The following is a 19,129-nucleotide window of genomic DNA, read 5'->3' as shown; positions in this document are numbered from 1 at the left end:
GGTTTTTCAACGTACTATCACACTCACACAGATACAGATACAGGAAATTGACTGGAAGTCATATCAAATCAGTGGAGCCGAGTTTCCTTCTTTGGCCCATGCATTAGGATTCAGCAAGCTGTATATACAAGATGTCAACAACCACCACTGATATAGCAGTATCCCTTCCTTATTAGCCCTCAAGCAATCCATTTAGAGAAAGCTGATGACAAGCCCTCTGCTGCCTTTCCGAGCTCTAAAACATCGCAGAACACAACCCTTGGCAGGGGTGTTTATGTTATCGCTCGGCCAGGAAAGAACAAATTTGCAAGCAAGACAAGGAAGAGAAATGAATTTCTGGCTGAAAATGTGCACAGTTAAGAAGTCACACACTGAGTCAGTTTAGTAGAAAGAGACATAGTCAGTACTATCAGGGCTGCTTAATAATAAAACACACATTTTAAATCATCAGAATACACTCTCTGCAATCTTCTATACTGATTGCACAAAGAAAGATTCAATGCGGAAGAAATCAGTTAAAATACTGCTGTTTCCTACATGTCGAACCGGTACATAAGAATCACATTACACCGCCAACCGAAAGACCAAACTTGTCAAAGTTTTGTAAGTGAACACTACATCTTACAAGCAACAAAATATGCATGTTAGTGCATTTACACCTCCAACATACATACAGATTAAACTTATTACGCTTAAAACAATATTTATGCTGTTTTCAAGAGAAAAAAAAGTGAGTGTGGTTTAAGCTTTTTGAATATTCCGCGCAAATTTCGATGCTCCGCCCTGCAAGGTCACGGCGGCCGCTAGCTGCTGAGCCGCAGGAATTCGGAAATCTGTGGCACCATAGGCGCCTTCCTGTAACATTTACGTGGTTTTAAGTGTGTTTAACATTTCTCAGTTCCTGGAGCCCTTGCAATGATTATAATGATGACAAGAAGCAGAAGTTTCAAAGTAGTGTTACACTGAAAATGTGGTTGTCTTAAAACAATTAACACAGGTTTTTTTCCATGTTGAGTGCAGCTGAGAATAGTTCTGTGTGAACTCAGTTATGCTGGTCCGCAGTAACCGAGCCGCTACTGTCGGAACTCGCGATAAAAGATAGGCCTAACCACAAAAAACACAATCGGCACTTTCTTAAAAATCTTCCTTAATCTATATGATATTACATTGACTAACCTTTTCATCTAAACCCTAGTTCTTCTTTACGAATGAATGTATTTTCTACTTTTGACGAGAAAAAAATAAAATGTATTCAGCTAGAGCCTATGCTTTCTTACTGCTGGGTCGGTGTCTGTAGCAGACGATACTTTGCTCTGACAGAGAAACTGAATACAAGTCTAGAGTAAAGATAATGCAATGAACTTCGATATTTATCAACAGAGACAAAAGGTTCCTTTGGATATGGTTTCAAATAGAGATATTATATTCAGCAAGTATTTGTGTTGTTGAGTCAGTAGTGCATGATAACAGAGATATAATATAGCCTACATTGATCATCTATCTACATAATTATGTCTGATCACTGATGATAAGTTGGAACTCCATTTTGACAATTTTAACACAGATGCATATATTTTCGGGAAAGTGGGTGAAACACTGTACACTTTTCTTGGCAGTGCGGCGGATCTATCCAATTATAATTAAATTCCAATCTTTAATCCCCCCCCCCCCCCCCCTCCCCGCGGGCCTCTCTCCGGCTGCTGTTTCTAAAATCATCTTCTTTTATTTTGTTAATCTGTTTGGGGGGCTGGGGAGGGGGGGGGGGGGAGATTGTGTGCTTAACAGATTGCTATTTAACCTGTGTTACGGCCACTTCAGTGAATGCAACTCGGTTCATCCATACATAATCCCGTTTATTTAAGACGGAAGCACGTGACCATCCTGGCAATACTCTCTAGATAGATAAAAGAAAGTGTTAGCAGATTATATTTCACAGTTTTGGTTTGAATCAATAAGTGCTTGAAGCGATTTTAAATTAGCATAATGATTGACCTTGCTAAAATGTGCAACTGAGATACTTTATCGAAGTTTTTAATACAACATTTTGATGCAGTTATGGCAACGCGTATGCTTCAAAATGTCGTCTGCAAAACCCCCACACACATACAGGCATGGGAATTGTCCGCCAAATGGCGGATTTCCGCCGAATTTTTTTTTTGTTCCGCCGAAAATGCAAAAGTGTCCGCCGAAAAAATAAAGGGGGGAGGCGCACAAAAAAAGCACCGGTTACTTTGGCCTTTGCGCAAAAGCCCGCGAAAACTTTCCGTACTTTGTTCACGCACTGCTACCGCCCGCCTCAGTTATTGAACTTTTATGTTTGAAAGTAAACCAGATTGCACAGATTGTGTTACAAGTTACATTTTCCTGTTTGTCTCAACAGATCAATTTTTTTACAAATTTAAACCATATATAATACATGTATATATTTTTTTTCTTCAAAAAAGCAAAAATTGGTACATTTTTGTACTAAAAACTCTGATTCTAAAAACAGAATTTAATGGCAAACTTGGAGCTCAGATGACACCAGATTGCACCATCTCCCCGGCGAAACGGTCAAGAACAATTCTAGAACCATTCAAGAAACGTTCATGAATATTCATGAATATATATTCTAGAAGTTTCTTGAATTATTCATAAAGATTAAATGAGAATTCTTGAATTTTAACTAGAATATTTTGATGTTTTGGTAAGGAATATTCTTGAAAAAGGACTTGAATAATTCTAGAATATTCTTGCCTACTTGAAGAATATTCCTAACATTATTCTAGAATATTCCTGACAATATTCTAGAATATTCCTAACAATATTCTAGAATGATCCTAACATTATTCTAGAATATTCCTAACATTATTCTAGAATATTCTTAACACTATTCTAGAATAATTCAAAAAAGTTCAGGAATATTCATGAATTTATATTCTAGAAGTTTCTTGAATTATTCCTAAAGATTAAATGAGAATTCTTGAATCTTAACATTTTTCTGGAATATTCTTGAATCCTGTTAACTTAAAGTATATTCTTGAACATGTCTTAAGTATTCTAGAATATTCAAAACTAGGTTGAAGTTCTACTTCTAGTATACTCTCAACACAATTTTCAGAATGATCTTGGAATATTCTGTGCTGGCATTTAAGAATAAATCCATTAAGAATATATTCTTCATGCAAATCAGAATGATAGTACAACTATCTAATGACTAATAACAGAACAAGAATATTTAAAGTGATTTTTTCCTCCATCAATACTTGATACAGCAGACAAAACAAGATTTCATTCAATACTTTATCACATGTAATTTAACTACTCGAAGGATGATAAATCGGTGATGGTTATTCATTTGGCGAAGAGCCTTTCCACTGGTCACACCGGGTGCAGTCTGAATACTGGAGCCGATGCTTTGCAGGTTGCGGATGCCCTGTAAAGTGAAATGAAAATACAATTTTAAAAGTCTAAATGTTTCTTTGTGGTGCTTTTTTTCATCATGCTTAAAGAGTCAATAATATGGTCAGGAATCTGTCAAGGTGTCCAAATGCAAAATTCCTGTTCTGGATACTTTTATTACTATGTATTTTGTTCCGTTTTAAAATGACTACAAAATAAACAATACAGTTATGAAGTATTCTTCATGCAGATTCTATCCACACCAAATGTATACATGTATCAGTCGCCTGGATGCTGAGAACATTAACTGTTCAAGAAATGATGGTTACAAAATCGAAAAATATTATGTGAATTTTGTCAAATCAAGTGTGCCATGTCAATGTTTTTATCAAATAAGTCACCATTCATAAAAGTATTGAAACAACTAAATGATAACTTTAGTTAGCTTCATTTCCAGAAATGCCATCCAGAGAGTTTTTGGGGACTGACATGCAACGGGCCAGGAATGAAAGAAATTACAGTATTTAACTAATTTAATTTTCAAAGAGACTTTTTGTTGCGATTCCAAGCCATTTTTGTCTTCAGTTTAGGAATAATTCATTCATCATGTTTTGTGCTTTCATTTAATTATCCCAAATTTTGTTGTGACAAAGGTTTAAATCAATAAATGTTGATTGCCTTCACTTAATTACCTGCGTAAATCTCTTCTTGCATCACTATTCCCATGGCCTTGACTGGCTTGAGCACCTCTTCAAGCTCTTGAAAAGACTTGCACTCTCTGACAAGATGTTGATGGGACTCTCTGACAAGATGTTGATGGGTTAATGGTTTGCAGCTTGTTGCCTTTTGATGCAGCATCTGTAAAAATGAGAAGTGATCAAATTAGAACAACCATTATTGATTATATATATATATTATAAATGCTCAAGTTTGAATATATATATTTATATTTACTAATAAGGGGTAAATACTGAACTATTTACAAATAATACCAATAGTAATCATCTTTGTTCATGCAGGAATTTCTATAAGTATAAATATATATGTTCCTGACCAAACTCAGTCTCCTGTAAAGTCTTGTAATTGACTAGCTAATACTCAGAAGACAATTATTTGAAAAAAATAAAACAATTTAGTGCCGGCTTGCTGATTGACACTTGACTATTAGTATCACTGTCAGACACATATATATATATATTACAATCAATGAATGATGCATATGCAAATTACACTACAGTTACTCAGAGACTCAGAAAAGAATAGGTTTGAAAGGGCTTGAGTAAAAAGTCATGCAATCCTACCAAAACAAATGATAGTTCAAAATAAACAAATCCTATAGGTAACTCAACTGATTTCACTTAAAATCTTGCAAACAAGAGAGAAAGCATTTAATTGTTATTCACTTATTGTAAAACAAAACAAAACAAAAAACAACCTAAACCTAGATCAGTATATATATGTCACATAAAACAAACAACAATATCAAACATAAAAGAATTTTTATAAAACACCTACCTTTGTTTTTCCTGAGAAAATCAGGATACAGCTTGTTGCCACTCAAGTGAGATCGCTGCTCTCAGACTCAGTTTCACCCATGGTGCTTTCAGTTTCACTCATCTGTCATTTTTGTGTCAGAGTGGCACCTCCAAGTTCAAAATCTTGTTTGAGATGAAGAATACAGCATTTCTTCATGCAAATTGACAAATCGGTGGCATGCCATTTTTTCAGATAAATGGAGATTACAAAATCTTTCTCAGTTCCAACAACGTGCTTCCAAAGAATTTGGCGCCTGGTTTCTTAGCTTCCGGTGCCAGAGTTTGTCCACCGGAGTTACTTCCCTTAAAAGCAAAATGGCGACGCTCTGTAAGTACACCATGAGGAAAGGAGACTCTTTTGAACGAACTGCTGCAGCTAGAAACCTTTTCTCTGTTGTCTTTGTTGAAGCACTTTTGCATCAAAGCAAAACAACATTGATCCATGCATCATTTCCATGAACTCAGTAAGTATGTTTTGTTTTTGCTTGTTTTATTCAACACGTGGTACAGATGTAAACATGTGTGTCACTGTGTGACTGTGAAATCGAAACCAGCCTTCAATTTTAAAAGTTTCTTCTTCGATCTGACACATGAGAAATGGCAGATGTATAAAACTTACTGCATTTTAAGCAAAGTACTGTTTAATCATGTGATGATTTGATTGTTGGGTTTAACGGCCGCCTTTTCTGTGTCAGTCTCAGTGTGTCATTGTGTCGTCTGTTTACAAACAGAAAGTCTGCCGTGATTTGCGTTCTGCTGGCACTGTTGGACAGAATAAACGAAACCTGTTGGTTTCAAAGTATAAATTATAGACTGTAACTTCTGCTGAATTTGTTTGAGGTTTGGAACTCACAGATTTGGTTTAAATTTGCCGCTAGCAGACTGACTGGTTTGGTCAAAATTGAAAACAGGTTTCTGAAAATGAAATTGAAAAAAGTGCTTCAAATTGTAAACATGCCTGTGGGTATTTACAACAATGACGATTATAACAAATATTCCGAAAGTGTATTGATAGAATTATGTACTTTTATGTAAAAAGGTAACATTAACCATTGCATCAAAATTGGTTTGATTGATTGATTGAATGACATTAATGACAAGCAATACGTTTGTAAGTTTTCTGTTCACATTGACTCCAGTTATGATGATGATCTTTGGAATGTCTGATGTTTGAGTTTATCCTTTGTTAAAACCATTTTTGTTTCTTATTTACTAGGTCCATGAAAGAGGGGTGAAGAAGATATCTGGATGAATTCTCACTGGAAGTACCATGAAGCACATCATAAATAAAATATCACTGGAGGAAAAGGTAAGAGTCCTGTCAACGAACTGTGGAAGTAATTAATCAGCCAGTGAATGGATTAAATCAATTAATGGGCAAAACGTCTGAGAAAAATGGCTTATTTCAGATGAAAATGTGTTTTCATCAATACTATACCATATTTACATACCAAAAAGAACAAACTGCGGACATTTAACTCTTCATTTTTGTTCCTTTTTCCAAGTTTTTGAATGAATGATTTTTTGTAAACTGTAGGCATTGTGTTTCAGGCTTTACAGGACACAATGTTGCAAAGCTTCAAGCTGATACTGAGCCTTCTTTTGAATCAAATCCATCATGCTCTGCCACAGACTGACAGTGAAGATGGCCAAGGGAATCGTCCAACAAGGGATGCTGGTGACAGTGACCTTTCCTGGAGAAGCGGTACCGCATCCACATCCATGCAGTTCCAATAGTTCAGAAAAGTGATGACAAATGTTGAAGACACATTCTGCTTGTGAACATTGTTAGCCCAAGATCGACTTGTCATCTATTTTACTTCTTTGTGACAATATAACATTTGAAGAATGAACCAAGTGTTTGTTTGGCTTTATTTTGTAGTATAATTCGAATGTGTAGCAAACACAACCAAAACTATAAGTGGAGAACAAAAAATTAAATTAAAAGTGTTTTAAAAATAAGGGATCACAGTTCTTGAACTTTGAAGAATGTTCTTGAATAAGATCATTCTTGAAAAAAAATATTCTAGAACATTGTTGCTGTTCTTGAATTTTGTTCGATATTCTAGAATATTCTACAAGCCAAAAAATTCTAGAATAATGCCAGTAGAACAATTCTAGAACATTCTAGAACATTCTAGAATATTCTTGAATAAAAAAAAGTTCTTGAACAACGTTTCGCCGGGGCTGGGTTCTTTGGAGAAAATTTTTTTCCGGGGGGGCATGCCCCCGGACCCCCCTAGTAAGGCTAGGCGCTTCGCGCCGTCGACTTGACGCTTCGCGTCTTCAGTTATAAATTTTCCGCCTTTTTTACAATTTTCAATTCCCATGCCTGACATAGCAAAAAAGCTCTGGTCTTCGCTTTGCAGACTTCTCCAAGAGTTTTTACTGAGACTCGGTTCCGAGATTCTGAATTATAAACAGTGGCCACCAGAGATAAACAACGCCAACTTGCCTGCAGGCTAGCGGCGAAAGACAAACCGTTTAACGCTTGACGAGCCGGGGCTTGTTTTGTCAGCACACGCTAAACAAAACAAGGCAGCTATAACACAGGACTGTGAGCTCTAATACTGAATTCGCCTCCACTGTTTTGATATGGAAAGAGTTGTATTTTTTTTTGCAGGCATTGTATGAAGAAGAAGTGGATGTCACAGTGAAGACAGAGCTGTTGGCGGTCTTGGAGCAGTATGGACTTGACCGTTTGGAGGCCTCCTGGTAAACTTACACTATTTGTTTCGTGGATATTCAAAATATTCATTTTTCTGAGGGTGAAAGGCTGCATTTTTGTGTCAGTTTAGCAGTGAAAGAGGCAGCTTATTGTGTAGTTATTTTTACAACACAAGTATTTAATATTGTAATTGCATGCTCCTAAATTACAGTATATATTGACTGCAGCTGCTATCAAACCGTTTTCATAATTTGCCAATTATGTTACAGCGAGTTGCTTTATATTTCCTTAATAACTTAGCTAGATTAGTGTGTGTGTGGATTGGGTGGCTGGTGGTAGAGGCTCATGTTCTTGCAGGCCAAGTTTTAGACAAAAATGTAGTCAACCATGAAATTGAAAACGTAAGGTATCTAGAGCCAACATAATAATATCCCAAGACGGTTTTTTCCAATAAATGTCTTTGATGACGTCATATCTGGCTTTTAGTGAAAGTTGATGGGGCACTATCACTCCCTCATTTTTTTTATCAAATTGTTAAAAATTTTGCTCAAGCAATCTTTGACAAAGCCCGGACTATGGTATTGCATTTTATTAATGACTTGTGTTGCAGTGCGGAGCAGGTGGCAGCCAGGCTGTTGGACGTGTTGCAAGAACAGCGGGGCAGCAGTGACAGGCTGCGCTTTGTTGTGCAACTGATGCTCACCCTCACCTCCCTGGTGGTCACCAATGACATGCTGGTAAGCTGATGCTAGTCTCTTGTCAGAGATGTTCTGGTAGTGAATTTGGTTCTGCAGCGCTAACGGAATTCCGGAAACATTCAGGCGAAAGCATAGAAATTTTAAAGGATACAGTAGAACTCCCCTTGTAAGACCCTGTTTTCTCGGACTTTCTGTTCATATAACATCTATAAATATACCTGCATTTTAAGACTCCCTTCTTTTTAAGACCTGATTTTCTTAGATATTTTGAGGTCTTAAAAGGGGCTGGTTCCACTGTATTGCTAACAGTATTGTCATCATTTTCGTTAATTTTTATTCCTGACAAACTGGGTAACAAAATACAATGTTCATACAAATCCAAGTACATGTTGTGAACAAGTTTAACTTTAAGCTTAATGTTTTTGTCATTTTTCTGGGAGCATATCGCCTTTTTCTGTTGTAAAAAGTGGAGAGGGGGGTTATAATATTGTGTCTTTTGCTGACAAAATCAAATAGATCGATCATCTTCCAGAGAACATGCAGTAAAGAAAACTACATGTATCTGACCTCAGAGGATTGGAGACATGCAAGTTTGTTATTTATTTGCTGTGCCAGCGTTTTTATGGTACATGGTGTTGTGTCAATCTCTTTATGTTTTACCTGTATTGAAAGATATGAGTTCTTTTGATCTCTATTGTGCAGAAGACTGAGCCTTGTGGATCCTTGGTGTCTCATCTGTGGGAGATAGTTGGTCGAGTAAATGATGTGCCGTCTCGTCGACTGAGGGGTTGTGCTTGTCAGTGCCTAAGACAGCTCGAGACTTGGAGCCCAGTGAGTTTCTCCATGTGTGTGTATGTTTACTGTAGAATTGATATCAGTTTATTCCAAACAAAACATTTCTTTTACTCATGTATCCCTGGGTTTTTGACTCACATGCGAAGCAAAAGTGAGTCTATGTACTCACCCGAGTCGTCCGGCCGTCCGGAAAACTTTAACGTTTGATATTTCTTGGACACTATTCAGTCTATCAGTACCAAATTTGGCAAGATGGTGTATGATGACAAGGCCCCAAAAAACATACATAGCATCTTGACCTTGCTTCAAGGTCAAGGTCGCAGGGGCCATAAATGTTGCCTAAAAAACAGCTATTTTTCACATTTTTCCCATTTTCTCTGAAGTTTTTGAGATTCAATACCTCACCTATATATGATATATAGGGCAAAGTAAGCCCCATCTTTTGATACCAGTTTGGTTTACCTTGCTTCAAGGTCAAGGTCACAGGAGCTCTTCAAAGTTGGATTGTATACATATTTTGAAGTGACCTTGACCCTGAACTATGGAAGATAACTGTTTCAAACTTAAAAATTATGTGGGGCACATGTTATGCTTTCATCATGAGACACATTTGGTCACATATGATCAAGGTCAAGGTCACTTTGACCCTTATGAAATGTGACCAAAATAAGGTAGTGAACCACTAAAAGTGACCATATCTCATGGTAGAAAGAGCCAATAAGCACCATTGTACTTCCTATGTCTTGAATTAACAGCTTTGTGTTGCATGACCTTGGATGACCTTGACCTTGGGTCAAGGTCACATGTATTTTGGTAGGAAAAATGTGTAAAGCAGTTCTTAGTGTATGATGTCATTGCTATGTAAAGATCAAGGTCAAGCATGTGAGTCGTATGGGCTTTGCCCTTCTTGTTTTCTTTTCTTTTGTAACTTCACACTGCAATTGCTGTGGCTAGACAAAAATGAAGAACTGATTGATTTATATACTACTAGAGGAATACCCGGCTTCGCCGGGGTGAATCGCGAGACAGAGACAGCCAGCGTGGCGGTTCACCACAATCACCTTTGAAGGCGAAGTCCTGTCAAACGGGATTGATAATTTTAGAGCTTATTTCTAAGCCCTATATTATCTGTTATGGCTTCTCAAATGCCAGAACATACAGACAGATGAAAGTCGCCAGACCCCATCACAAACAGAACTCTACAATCCACAGGTGTTGCCTCCACACATAGACACAGACACAGAAGCCGTATATATCTATCTATATCTATAAATATATAGAGATAGATGACAGTGGATTTTTCGCGTGGCTATAAATTGATTCGACCTTTTCACTTTTACAGTAAGGACAACTTACGGGTACATGCAAGGAAAGCCCACAACTTCTAAGGCGAACAACTCTGCAGAGTCTGCTGTGAAGGGCGACGGTAGTCTCCCTGTCACACTCGACCCCCTTTGAATGAACTTAGGTCACTCCCAGGTGGAATGGGAACAGCACAAAAATGATTCAGTGGCCTGAACATTTCATGTCGAGTCCCATCGCTGTCGACGACGCCAAATGTAACCGAGTGCCTAAACACCACAATCACCTTTGAAGGCGAAGTCCACTCAAACGGGATTGAGATTAACTGTTATGGCTTCTCGAAGGAAGGCCTGAACATACTGACACACCAATTCCGCTAGACCACATCACAAACAGAACTCTACAATCCACAGGTGTTGCCCACCCACACACACAAACACACACACACACACACAGAAGCCGTATATAGTGGCTATAAATTGATTCGACCTTTTTACTTTTAATAATAATAATAATAATAATGGACATTTATTAATCGCCGTTTCTCACAAGAGCTCACGGCGATTTACATATTAATTTCTGCCGTGTGAGATGGAATTTTTTACACAATTTATCACGCATTCACATCGTTCTTTACAGTAAGAACAACTTACGGGTGCAATCGTGACATTCTAAAAATAGTAACGTAGTAACGGGAATATGGATTGACGCCACACGGAGGAAGGGAGATAATCGCGGCTGAAAACACTGGAGAAGATAAGGAAGAGTTACTGGTAGTGGATCCCAACAACAACAACAAAAAAAAATCGCACGTGTTGAAATATCTCGTCGATGAGGTTGTGTCCGGGGTGTAGCTGAATACGGTGTCCAAATTTGAAAAAGATCCACCGAGAACTTTGGCCGTGCATCGCGAACAGACAGACAGACAGACAGACAGACAGACACTAGTCGTATATATATGACTAAGTGCCAAAAGGTGCGCACGAAAAGCGGACAAAGGGGCTAAAAAATAAAAGTTGACAAACACGACTGATATTGTGATTTTTGTTAAGACAACAGATGCTGGAACCCAATTACGAAAAGAAAAGATAAATTTACCCAAATGATTTTACAAATAACGATAATTTTGTTCGTTATATCATTCAAAACGGCACTGAGTCATAGCATTAAGGTTATCTCGCACGTTTTTAAAGCTAGGGCTTTGAAACTTGGCACACAACCAAAGTATAATGACCTCCAGGTATGGTGCACATCACATTAAACAACATTGAATTTCAAGGTCACAGCGAGGTTAAATTTCCTTTGCAAACTGGAAAATTGTCGTTGTCACGTCTTACATGTTTTAATACTAGATCAGTTAGACTTTACACACTTCACATACTTTCAGCATTTTTATAAAACCTCATTAAAAGTGACCTGCTTGTTAATCTTTGTCAAAGTTCAAGGTCACAGCGGGGTCACATCTGGTCCAAATGTGGAATATTTTCAATTTATTCAGCGCGTTTATAGCACGAGCTTTGAAAATACACACAGTTCTAGTGTATAATGTTCACACACGATTAAAGTCTGGTTGAAAAAGTCAAGGTCACAGCAGGGTCGCGTTGAGGTCAAACATATACATTTTTCAATGAGGTTTTCTCATATGTTTTTGAAGCTAGGGCCTTGAAACTTGGCACACTACGCAAGTTAAATTAAAGGCAGAGTAAGCCTCCCGTAAACCATCACAGATACGGTCAGGCTTTTACACACAGTACAAACACCATTTCATTTAAACACTCACCAATTGAGAACATCCTAGGTGCCCTCCGTAAAGAGCGAACAATTTTCAAAGAATTTATTTTTGCGTGGTTTATCTTACCCCTGAGCCATCGTGAACCCGTGTGATCCAGTTTTCCCTTTTCACAATGCAGTCGTCATAGTTAGTCATTTGAATGCGACTCGACGTGAGCTTATCTACAATAGCACGTTTTTTTTATGCACGAAACAACGGCTGTGGTTCACAAGAACTCTAGCGATGGCTTTTGACTGTTGAGAGGAACGGCGATTTGCACTGATAAACCGGCCGTCGTCTGCTACGACCCTTGCGTGACCCTGCTTCCGGGCTTTTCTTTTTTTTAAACTTTCACAACTTCGAATTGTTCTGATCTTGTCTTGATGAAAAACGAATTCTTTTATGATTAAAGAATGTTTGTGTAACAAGCTGTCAATTTATTATTTAGATTTTAAAAGTTAGGTCTAGCGCAAAAACGAGGCGCCGTTGTTGTTAACGGAACAAGTCTACGAAAATAAATTCTTTGAAAATGTCTCACGCTCGACAGAAAGCAGCCAGGATGTTCCCGTTCGGTGAGCGTTCAAATGGAAGTATGCTTGTACTGTATTTAGACGCTCGGGGAGCTCTGTGATGGTTTACGGGAGGCTTACTGTGCCTTTAAACCTCATCAAATTCCAAGGTCACAGTGAGGTTAAAGATCCTTTAAGGATATTTTCTAAAAAAGGTGACCGCCTGGTTAATGTTTGTCAAATTTCAAGGTCACAGCAGTGCCATCTGGCTTAAACTTTGAAAAATTGTCAATTTCTTCAACTAGTTTTATAGTGTTTGAAGTCATTCACACATGATGAAAGTCTGGTTGATAAAATCAAACGTCAAGGTCGCAGCGGGGTCGCATTGAAGTCAGACACATACAATTGTCATTTTCACGAACGCCTTTTAAGCAACACCTTTGAAACTTCACACATTCCAAAGTTTTGATGTTGTTTGGTTATAATCAAAGTGTGGTCAATTTCCATGATTGAGAGCATTCAGAGGGGTCAAGTTGAGGTCACACAAAAGAGATTAAATTGTCGACACAACAGATGAGACTGGCTACCACTGTTTATTTTAATACACTTTTATGCAAATTTTAAATTGTGTTCAACCATATACACCAAACTCACCCAAACTCCGGAAACATCCAAGAAAAGGAAAAATGTGTCCAAGCAAGGAAAAACGCCATTTCTTCAAAGGCTGGAATAACTACAGAGGCAGCCGCGTCATTACACACAATGCAATTACGTCATACATCATACATTTCTATGAGTCATGTTGAATGGAATGGTGGCATGTGCCTCTATTCTAGCTAACAACAAAGCTGAAAAAATGAATATTATCTGTTTGTTTTGTTTGCTTTACCCGTACGAGACCTTTCTGTGACCTTGACATGTGACAAGGATCTACCTTAACTTCTTTAAGTCGGAGTTGAGAGTTGTGTGATGTTTGAAGGCTCTCCCTTTAAAAACAACTGAGATAATGATGCATTTTCGTGTTTTTGATTTGCCCATGTGACCTTGAGATTCGACAAAGGTCAACAAGACTTTAACCGTGTATGGAGGCTATTAAGCCCAAAGATGTGAACTTTCAAGGTTCTTGCTTTGAAAAACTCTGAGAAAAAGGTTATGTTTTTTTTTTTTACCCACACGAGACCCTGCTGTGACCTTCACATTTCTCAATGATCAACCTTGAATTCTCCATGTTGAACAATCATTAAGCAAAAGCGTTGTTTGAAGTTTGAAGGTTCTAGCTTCAAAAATCTCTGAAAAAATATGTTTCATCCGTTTTCTGAACCACATGTGACCCAGCCGTGACCTTGAAATCTGACAAGGGTCAACAAGACTTTTACCATGCATGGGGGCGATTAAACCCCAAATGTGTGTGAAGTTTCAAGGTTTCAACTTAAAAAACGTCTGAGAAAAATATACATTTTCCTTTTTGGACAATGTGTTGCACGCAAGACAACACGACAAACGCTCGTGTTATCATTCTTTTACTTTAAGGTCGACTTGCGTGCCCGCTCTTTCGCTAATCTCAATTAAAATTCATCTTAGAAGTTCGGTTTTATTACGCTTTTAATTAAGAAGATTAAACTAAGACAACAAATAGTTAGTTTTACCCATTAAACTCGATAAGGTAGTGACATTTTATGTTGAACGCAAGAAGGTGTCGCACGCAAGATCTGAAAAGATGTTGACGACATAATTTCAACACTTGATAGCGCAATCGTGGTTCGTGATTTCTTCACAAATTTTGAACACAGAATGTGTCACGTGGTTCCGTAAATGAAGTAGATCTTTGTACATGTAAATTTTGTTTTTAAAAGAAAATAACCGTTAATTACCGAACATTTTGTCGCACGCAAGATATGACGAAATTTTCAAATCGTTTTCAAAAATGCTGTTCAAAAGTTCTGCAGTCTTTGCTGGATTACTTGAAAGACAGCAGTTTGATACACCGTTATCGCTTGACGTGTCGACATCAATTCCAGAGTTTTTGAAAAAGAAATTTAGTAAATATCTGCGATTGAAAAATGTATGCCGTGATGACGAATCATCTTGCGTGCGACACCTTAAAATTCGGTTATCGAAAAAAAAAAATTCTCTCGAGATTTAGATTTGACGTTTGGTCTCGTCTGTAAAGCGATGTTTCAGGCATTCAATCAAACTAAATGCAATTCATTTGTGCTTCTTGTTATTTTTCTGTGGCATATTCAAAACACGAGGTATCACGATGTCCTTTTTCAGATGGCCGGTTTTGGCGTTATTTTTGACTTTAAACAAAGATAACTTCAAAACCGTTCAAGTCAGACACACGAAATTATGTCCACTATCTCTTCGCACATTCATCCACACACACACCAATTTTCAGCAGACACACGTTTTTAGAAACATTTTTATTGTAAAACAAAGTCGTCTTCTGTTCTGTGAGCACCTTTTGGCACTTAGTCATATATAGATGTCAATGAAAGGAATATTTGCAAACAAGTTTTGTACATTTGTTCTTTTTCATGCTTTGAGACCACAACGTTTGATAGCTTTGTCTCTTCACAATACTACAGTGGAACCCCCCTTTTAAGACCTAAAAAAGGAAGAAGTCTTAAATTAGGGGTAAATTTACAGAGTTTATGAACAGAAAGTCTGAGGAAACAAGTTCTTAAAATGGAGGGAGTCTTAAAATGGGGGTAATTTTACAGAGGTTATGAACAGAAAGTCTGAGAAAACAAAGTCTTACAAAAGGGGAAGTCTCAAAAGGGGGGTTCCACTGTATAGTATGACGATGGAAGAAACATTTGCAAACAAGGTTTGTAAATTATTTCTTTTTCATGCTTCAAGAACTATGTCTCTTGACTCTACTGCTAATGTGTTTTGCAGGGTTTGCTATCGCGCTACAAAGACCGCCTGGTGCAAGCGATGCGAGAGGAGAGAACTCACGTCTTTCAGGACTACGCCACCCTGCTCTCCACCGTCCTCACCAACCTCTCCGCCAGAGGGGACAGCACTCCCGCAGACAGTATTCCTGCAGACGAGGTTGTGCCCCCTCTGTCATTCCTGATGGACAATGCTTTCCTGTTCACACCCTCAGGCCTGTGGCCCGTTGTGCTGTCCGTCATGGAACTGGTGAAAACCACTGTGCATGTTGCACCATCCGTACGTTCTGCATTCCTTTGGCAGTGTCTGTCTGTGTAACGTCAGTGGAATCCGATACAGTGGAACCCCCCTTGAAGACCTCCACAAATCTCAGAAAATCTAGTCTTGAAAAGGAGGGAGGCTTAAAATGGGGGTAAATTTAAAGAGGTTATGAACAGAAAGTCTGAGTAAACAGGGTCTTAAAAGTAAAAGGGAGGGAGTCTTAAATTGTTTGTTTTTGAGTCACTTGAGAAAAAGTGACTCTATGTAATCGGTCAGTGTTAGTCTGTCCGTCCGGCCGGCGATCGGGCTCATATTTTGTTTAGTCGTGACCTCCAATGACCTCTACACTTTAACGATGGTTTCGTTGACCTTTGACCTTTTTCAAGGTCACAGGTCAGCGTCAAAGGAAAACTTAGACATTTTATATCTTTGACAAAGTTCATCGGATGTGATTGAAACTTTGTAGGATTATTCTTTACATCAAAGTATTTACATCTGTAGCCTTTTACGAACGTTATCAGAAAAACAAGGGAGATAACTAGCCTTTTCTGTTCGGCAACACACAACTTAACGTTGGGCTTTTCTCGGAAACTATAAAAGTGACCGGGCTCAAATTTTATGTGAACGTGACTCATTGTGTTGTGAATAGCAATTTCTTCCTGTCCATCTGATGCCTCATATAATATTCAGAACTGCGAAAGTGACTCGATCGAGCGTTTGCTCTTCTTGTTTAAAAGAGGGTTCCACTGTATTGGGCTGACCATATTTTCTCTTGTTTATCTCTCCCTTACGGTTGAAAACGACGTTAAACACCAAATAAAGAAAGAAAGAAAGAAATCTCTCCCTTAGTTTTGTGATCTTGCAAAATATGCAGTATTTTTGTCTCGGTTGGTGTCTTTTTATTGTATCCAGTGTTGTACTAATTTAACGTGTGAGTATATGGTTTAGTTATGTCATGGGTGGTCTCTCATGTATTTAGGATAATGACATAATGTCAACGTGTTGTGTGACAGATCTTCAAGCCCCTGATGTTACAGAACCTGACCAGTGTGGACCCCTGCATGCTGCACATCGTTCTATACATACAGGTACCGCTACTCTTTTCTTCTCTGTCCTTTTCGGTGGTGTACCTATACCGTTTCCTTCTCTGTCCTAATTCTGGCCAATCCTAGTTAGGATACATAAAAGACACAAGAGATTAGTTTAGCACGCAAGAGGACGGAGAGTGAATAATAATATCCTGGAGTCAGTTCTGCTCCAAGCTAGTGATCAACTGAAACAGGGTGCACAACGTCATCAAAACCATGATATAGTTGAACCTGCCAAGGTGACCACCTTCTGATAACAACCACCTGCCTATTACGACCATTGCGAAGGATCCCTGACAAGTTTTTTGACTCACATGCGAAGCAAAAGTGAGTCTATGTACTCACCCGAGTCGTCCGCCCGTCCGCCCCCCCCGTCCGTTCGTCCGTCCGGAGGTCCATCCGGAAAACTTTAACGTTGGATATTTCTTGGACACTATTCAGTCTATCAGTACCAAATTTGGCAAGATGGTGTATGATGACAAGGCCTCAAAAAACATACATAGCATCTTGACCTTGCTCCAAGGTCAAGGTCGCAGGGGCCATAAATGTTGCCTAAAAAACAGCTATTTTTCACATTTTCTCTGAAGTTTTTGAGATTCAATACCTCACCTATATATGATTTATAGGGCAAAGTAAGCCCCATCTTTTGATACCAGTTTGGTTTACCTTGCTTCAAGGTCAAGGTCACAGGAGCTCTTCAAAGTTGGATTGTATACATATTTTGAAGTGACCTTGACCCTGAACTATGGAAGATAACTGTTTCAAACTTAAAAATTATGTGGGGCACATGTTATGCTTTCATCATGAGACACATTTGGTCACATATGATCAAGGTCAAGGTCACTTTGACCCTTATGAAATGTGACCAAAATAAAGTAGTGAACCACTAAAAGTGACCATATCTCATGGTAGAAAGAGCCAAAAAGCACCATTGTACTTCCTATGTCTTGAATTAACAGCTTTGTGTTGCATGACCTTGGATGACCTTGACCTTGGGTCAAGGTCACATGTATTTTGGTAGGAAAAATGTGTAAAGCAGTTCTTAGTGTATGATGTCATTGCTAGGTTTAGTTATTTGACCTTGACCCTGAAGGTCAAGGTCATGTAAAGGTCAAGGTCAAGCATGTGAGTTGTATGGGCTTTGCCCTTCTTGTCTCGTATAATTCACCTTTCCATAGCAATCATCTGTCTATAACAACCATTTCTGGTTGGTCCCTTAGGTGGTCGTTATAGACAGCTTTCTATTTCACTGTGTTCCAAACGTTTAACACAGGAAATTGTCTTATTCAAATTGTGTCCAACAGAAAGAGTTTCAATGGGAGATTCAAATTGTGTCCAACAGAAAGCGTTTCAAGGGGAGATTCTGACGGCAGAGGAGGAAAGCCAGTTGCTGCAGCGCCTGACGTCAGGGGTCAACATCTTGACCCTGCGTCCGGCACAGCGTCTCCTCATACTGCAGTGGATCAAGGCATACCTTCAGGTAAAGTTACACTACAGTGCAGACCCCCCTTTTAAGACCCCCCATTTTAAGACCTTGCTTTAAATATAAGACCAGTGATGTTCCCAGGGGTCGGCCCTCGGCCCTGGGCCGGATACCTTGGTCTAATGACCGGTACCTTGTGTCTCTGGCGGACAAATGTCCGATAAGTTTATGTCAGAGACGGACACTGACCGATCGTTTTATTGCCACGTCGGACATGGTAACATTGATCCGTTTATTTAGATCAGGCATCAGATGATACGTCTCCTAATCTCCGAAGCAACGTCTTCTGTTGTTTGGTTTAGTAACTTCGCCGTTTGAAGACCGCGCAGTTTAAGAATTTCCGAAAGTTCAACTTCCGGTTGTATAGATTCTAGAAACTGCGAATGCGATCATGCCGCCTGCGAAGAAATTGAAACCGGAAAAGGACCAACCCAAGGTGTGTTTTCGACAATCAGATCATGATCAGTCGTCAAGTGTGACTGTGACCGGACCCACTGGCACTGTGACTGTGAGTACAAAAACGGCGACGACACCACCATGTGTCTTTGCTTTGTTTTAGTATGATGTGTGTAAGAGAGTGCTGATTCCAGGTTCATTTTGGCATATTTCCCTAAGTTCCAGTAAATCGGTATGTACTCAATTTAATTTTTGACCTTGACTTCTTCTTTACCTGAGATCTTTTGCTTTCTGTTAAACACACACTCTCACACACACACACTCACACACACACACACACACAC

The 19,129-nt window shown here is 38.7% G+C and overlaps 1 protein-coding gene and 1 long non-coding RNA gene across 2 annotated transcripts in view; both read left to right on the top strand.

The window, feature by feature from the left end:
• LOC138946917 (AP-5 complex subunit beta-1-like) overlaps positions 1-19,129 on the top strand; it is a 76,256-nt gene that overhangs the window by 13,311 nt on the left and 43,816 nt on the right. The window contains exons 2-7 of the mRNA XM_070318321.1: positions 7,540-7,631; positions 8,195-8,321; positions 8,985-9,113; positions 15,561-15,836; positions 16,832-16,906; positions 18,249-18,386. Of these exons, the coding sequence (XP_070174422.1) occupies positions 7,540-7,631; positions 8,195-8,321; positions 8,985-9,113; positions 15,561-15,836; positions 16,832-16,906; positions 18,249-18,386 (837 nt within the window). The remainder of the gene's footprint in view (positions 1-7,539; positions 7,632-8,194; positions 8,322-8,984; positions 9,114-15,560; positions 15,837-16,831; positions 16,907-18,248; positions 18,387-19,129) is intronic.
• LOC138946973 (uncharacterized) lies at positions 5,157-7,101 on the top strand. Its single transcript, XR_011449500.1, has 3 exons — positions 5,157-5,380; positions 6,133-6,225; positions 6,468-7,101. It is a non-coding gene; the product is annotated as an uncharacterized lncRNA (long non-coding RNA).

This window comes from Littorina saxatilis, linkage group LG1, assembly GCF_037325665.1.
Source record: "Littorina saxatilis isolate snail1 linkage group LG1, US_GU_Lsax_2.0, whole genome shotgun sequence".
Taxonomy (NCBI): domain Eukaryota; kingdom Metazoa; phylum Mollusca; class Gastropoda; order Littorinimorpha; family Littorinidae; genus Littorina; species Littorina saxatilis.
This window is presented reverse-complemented; position numbering and strand designations above follow the sequence as displayed.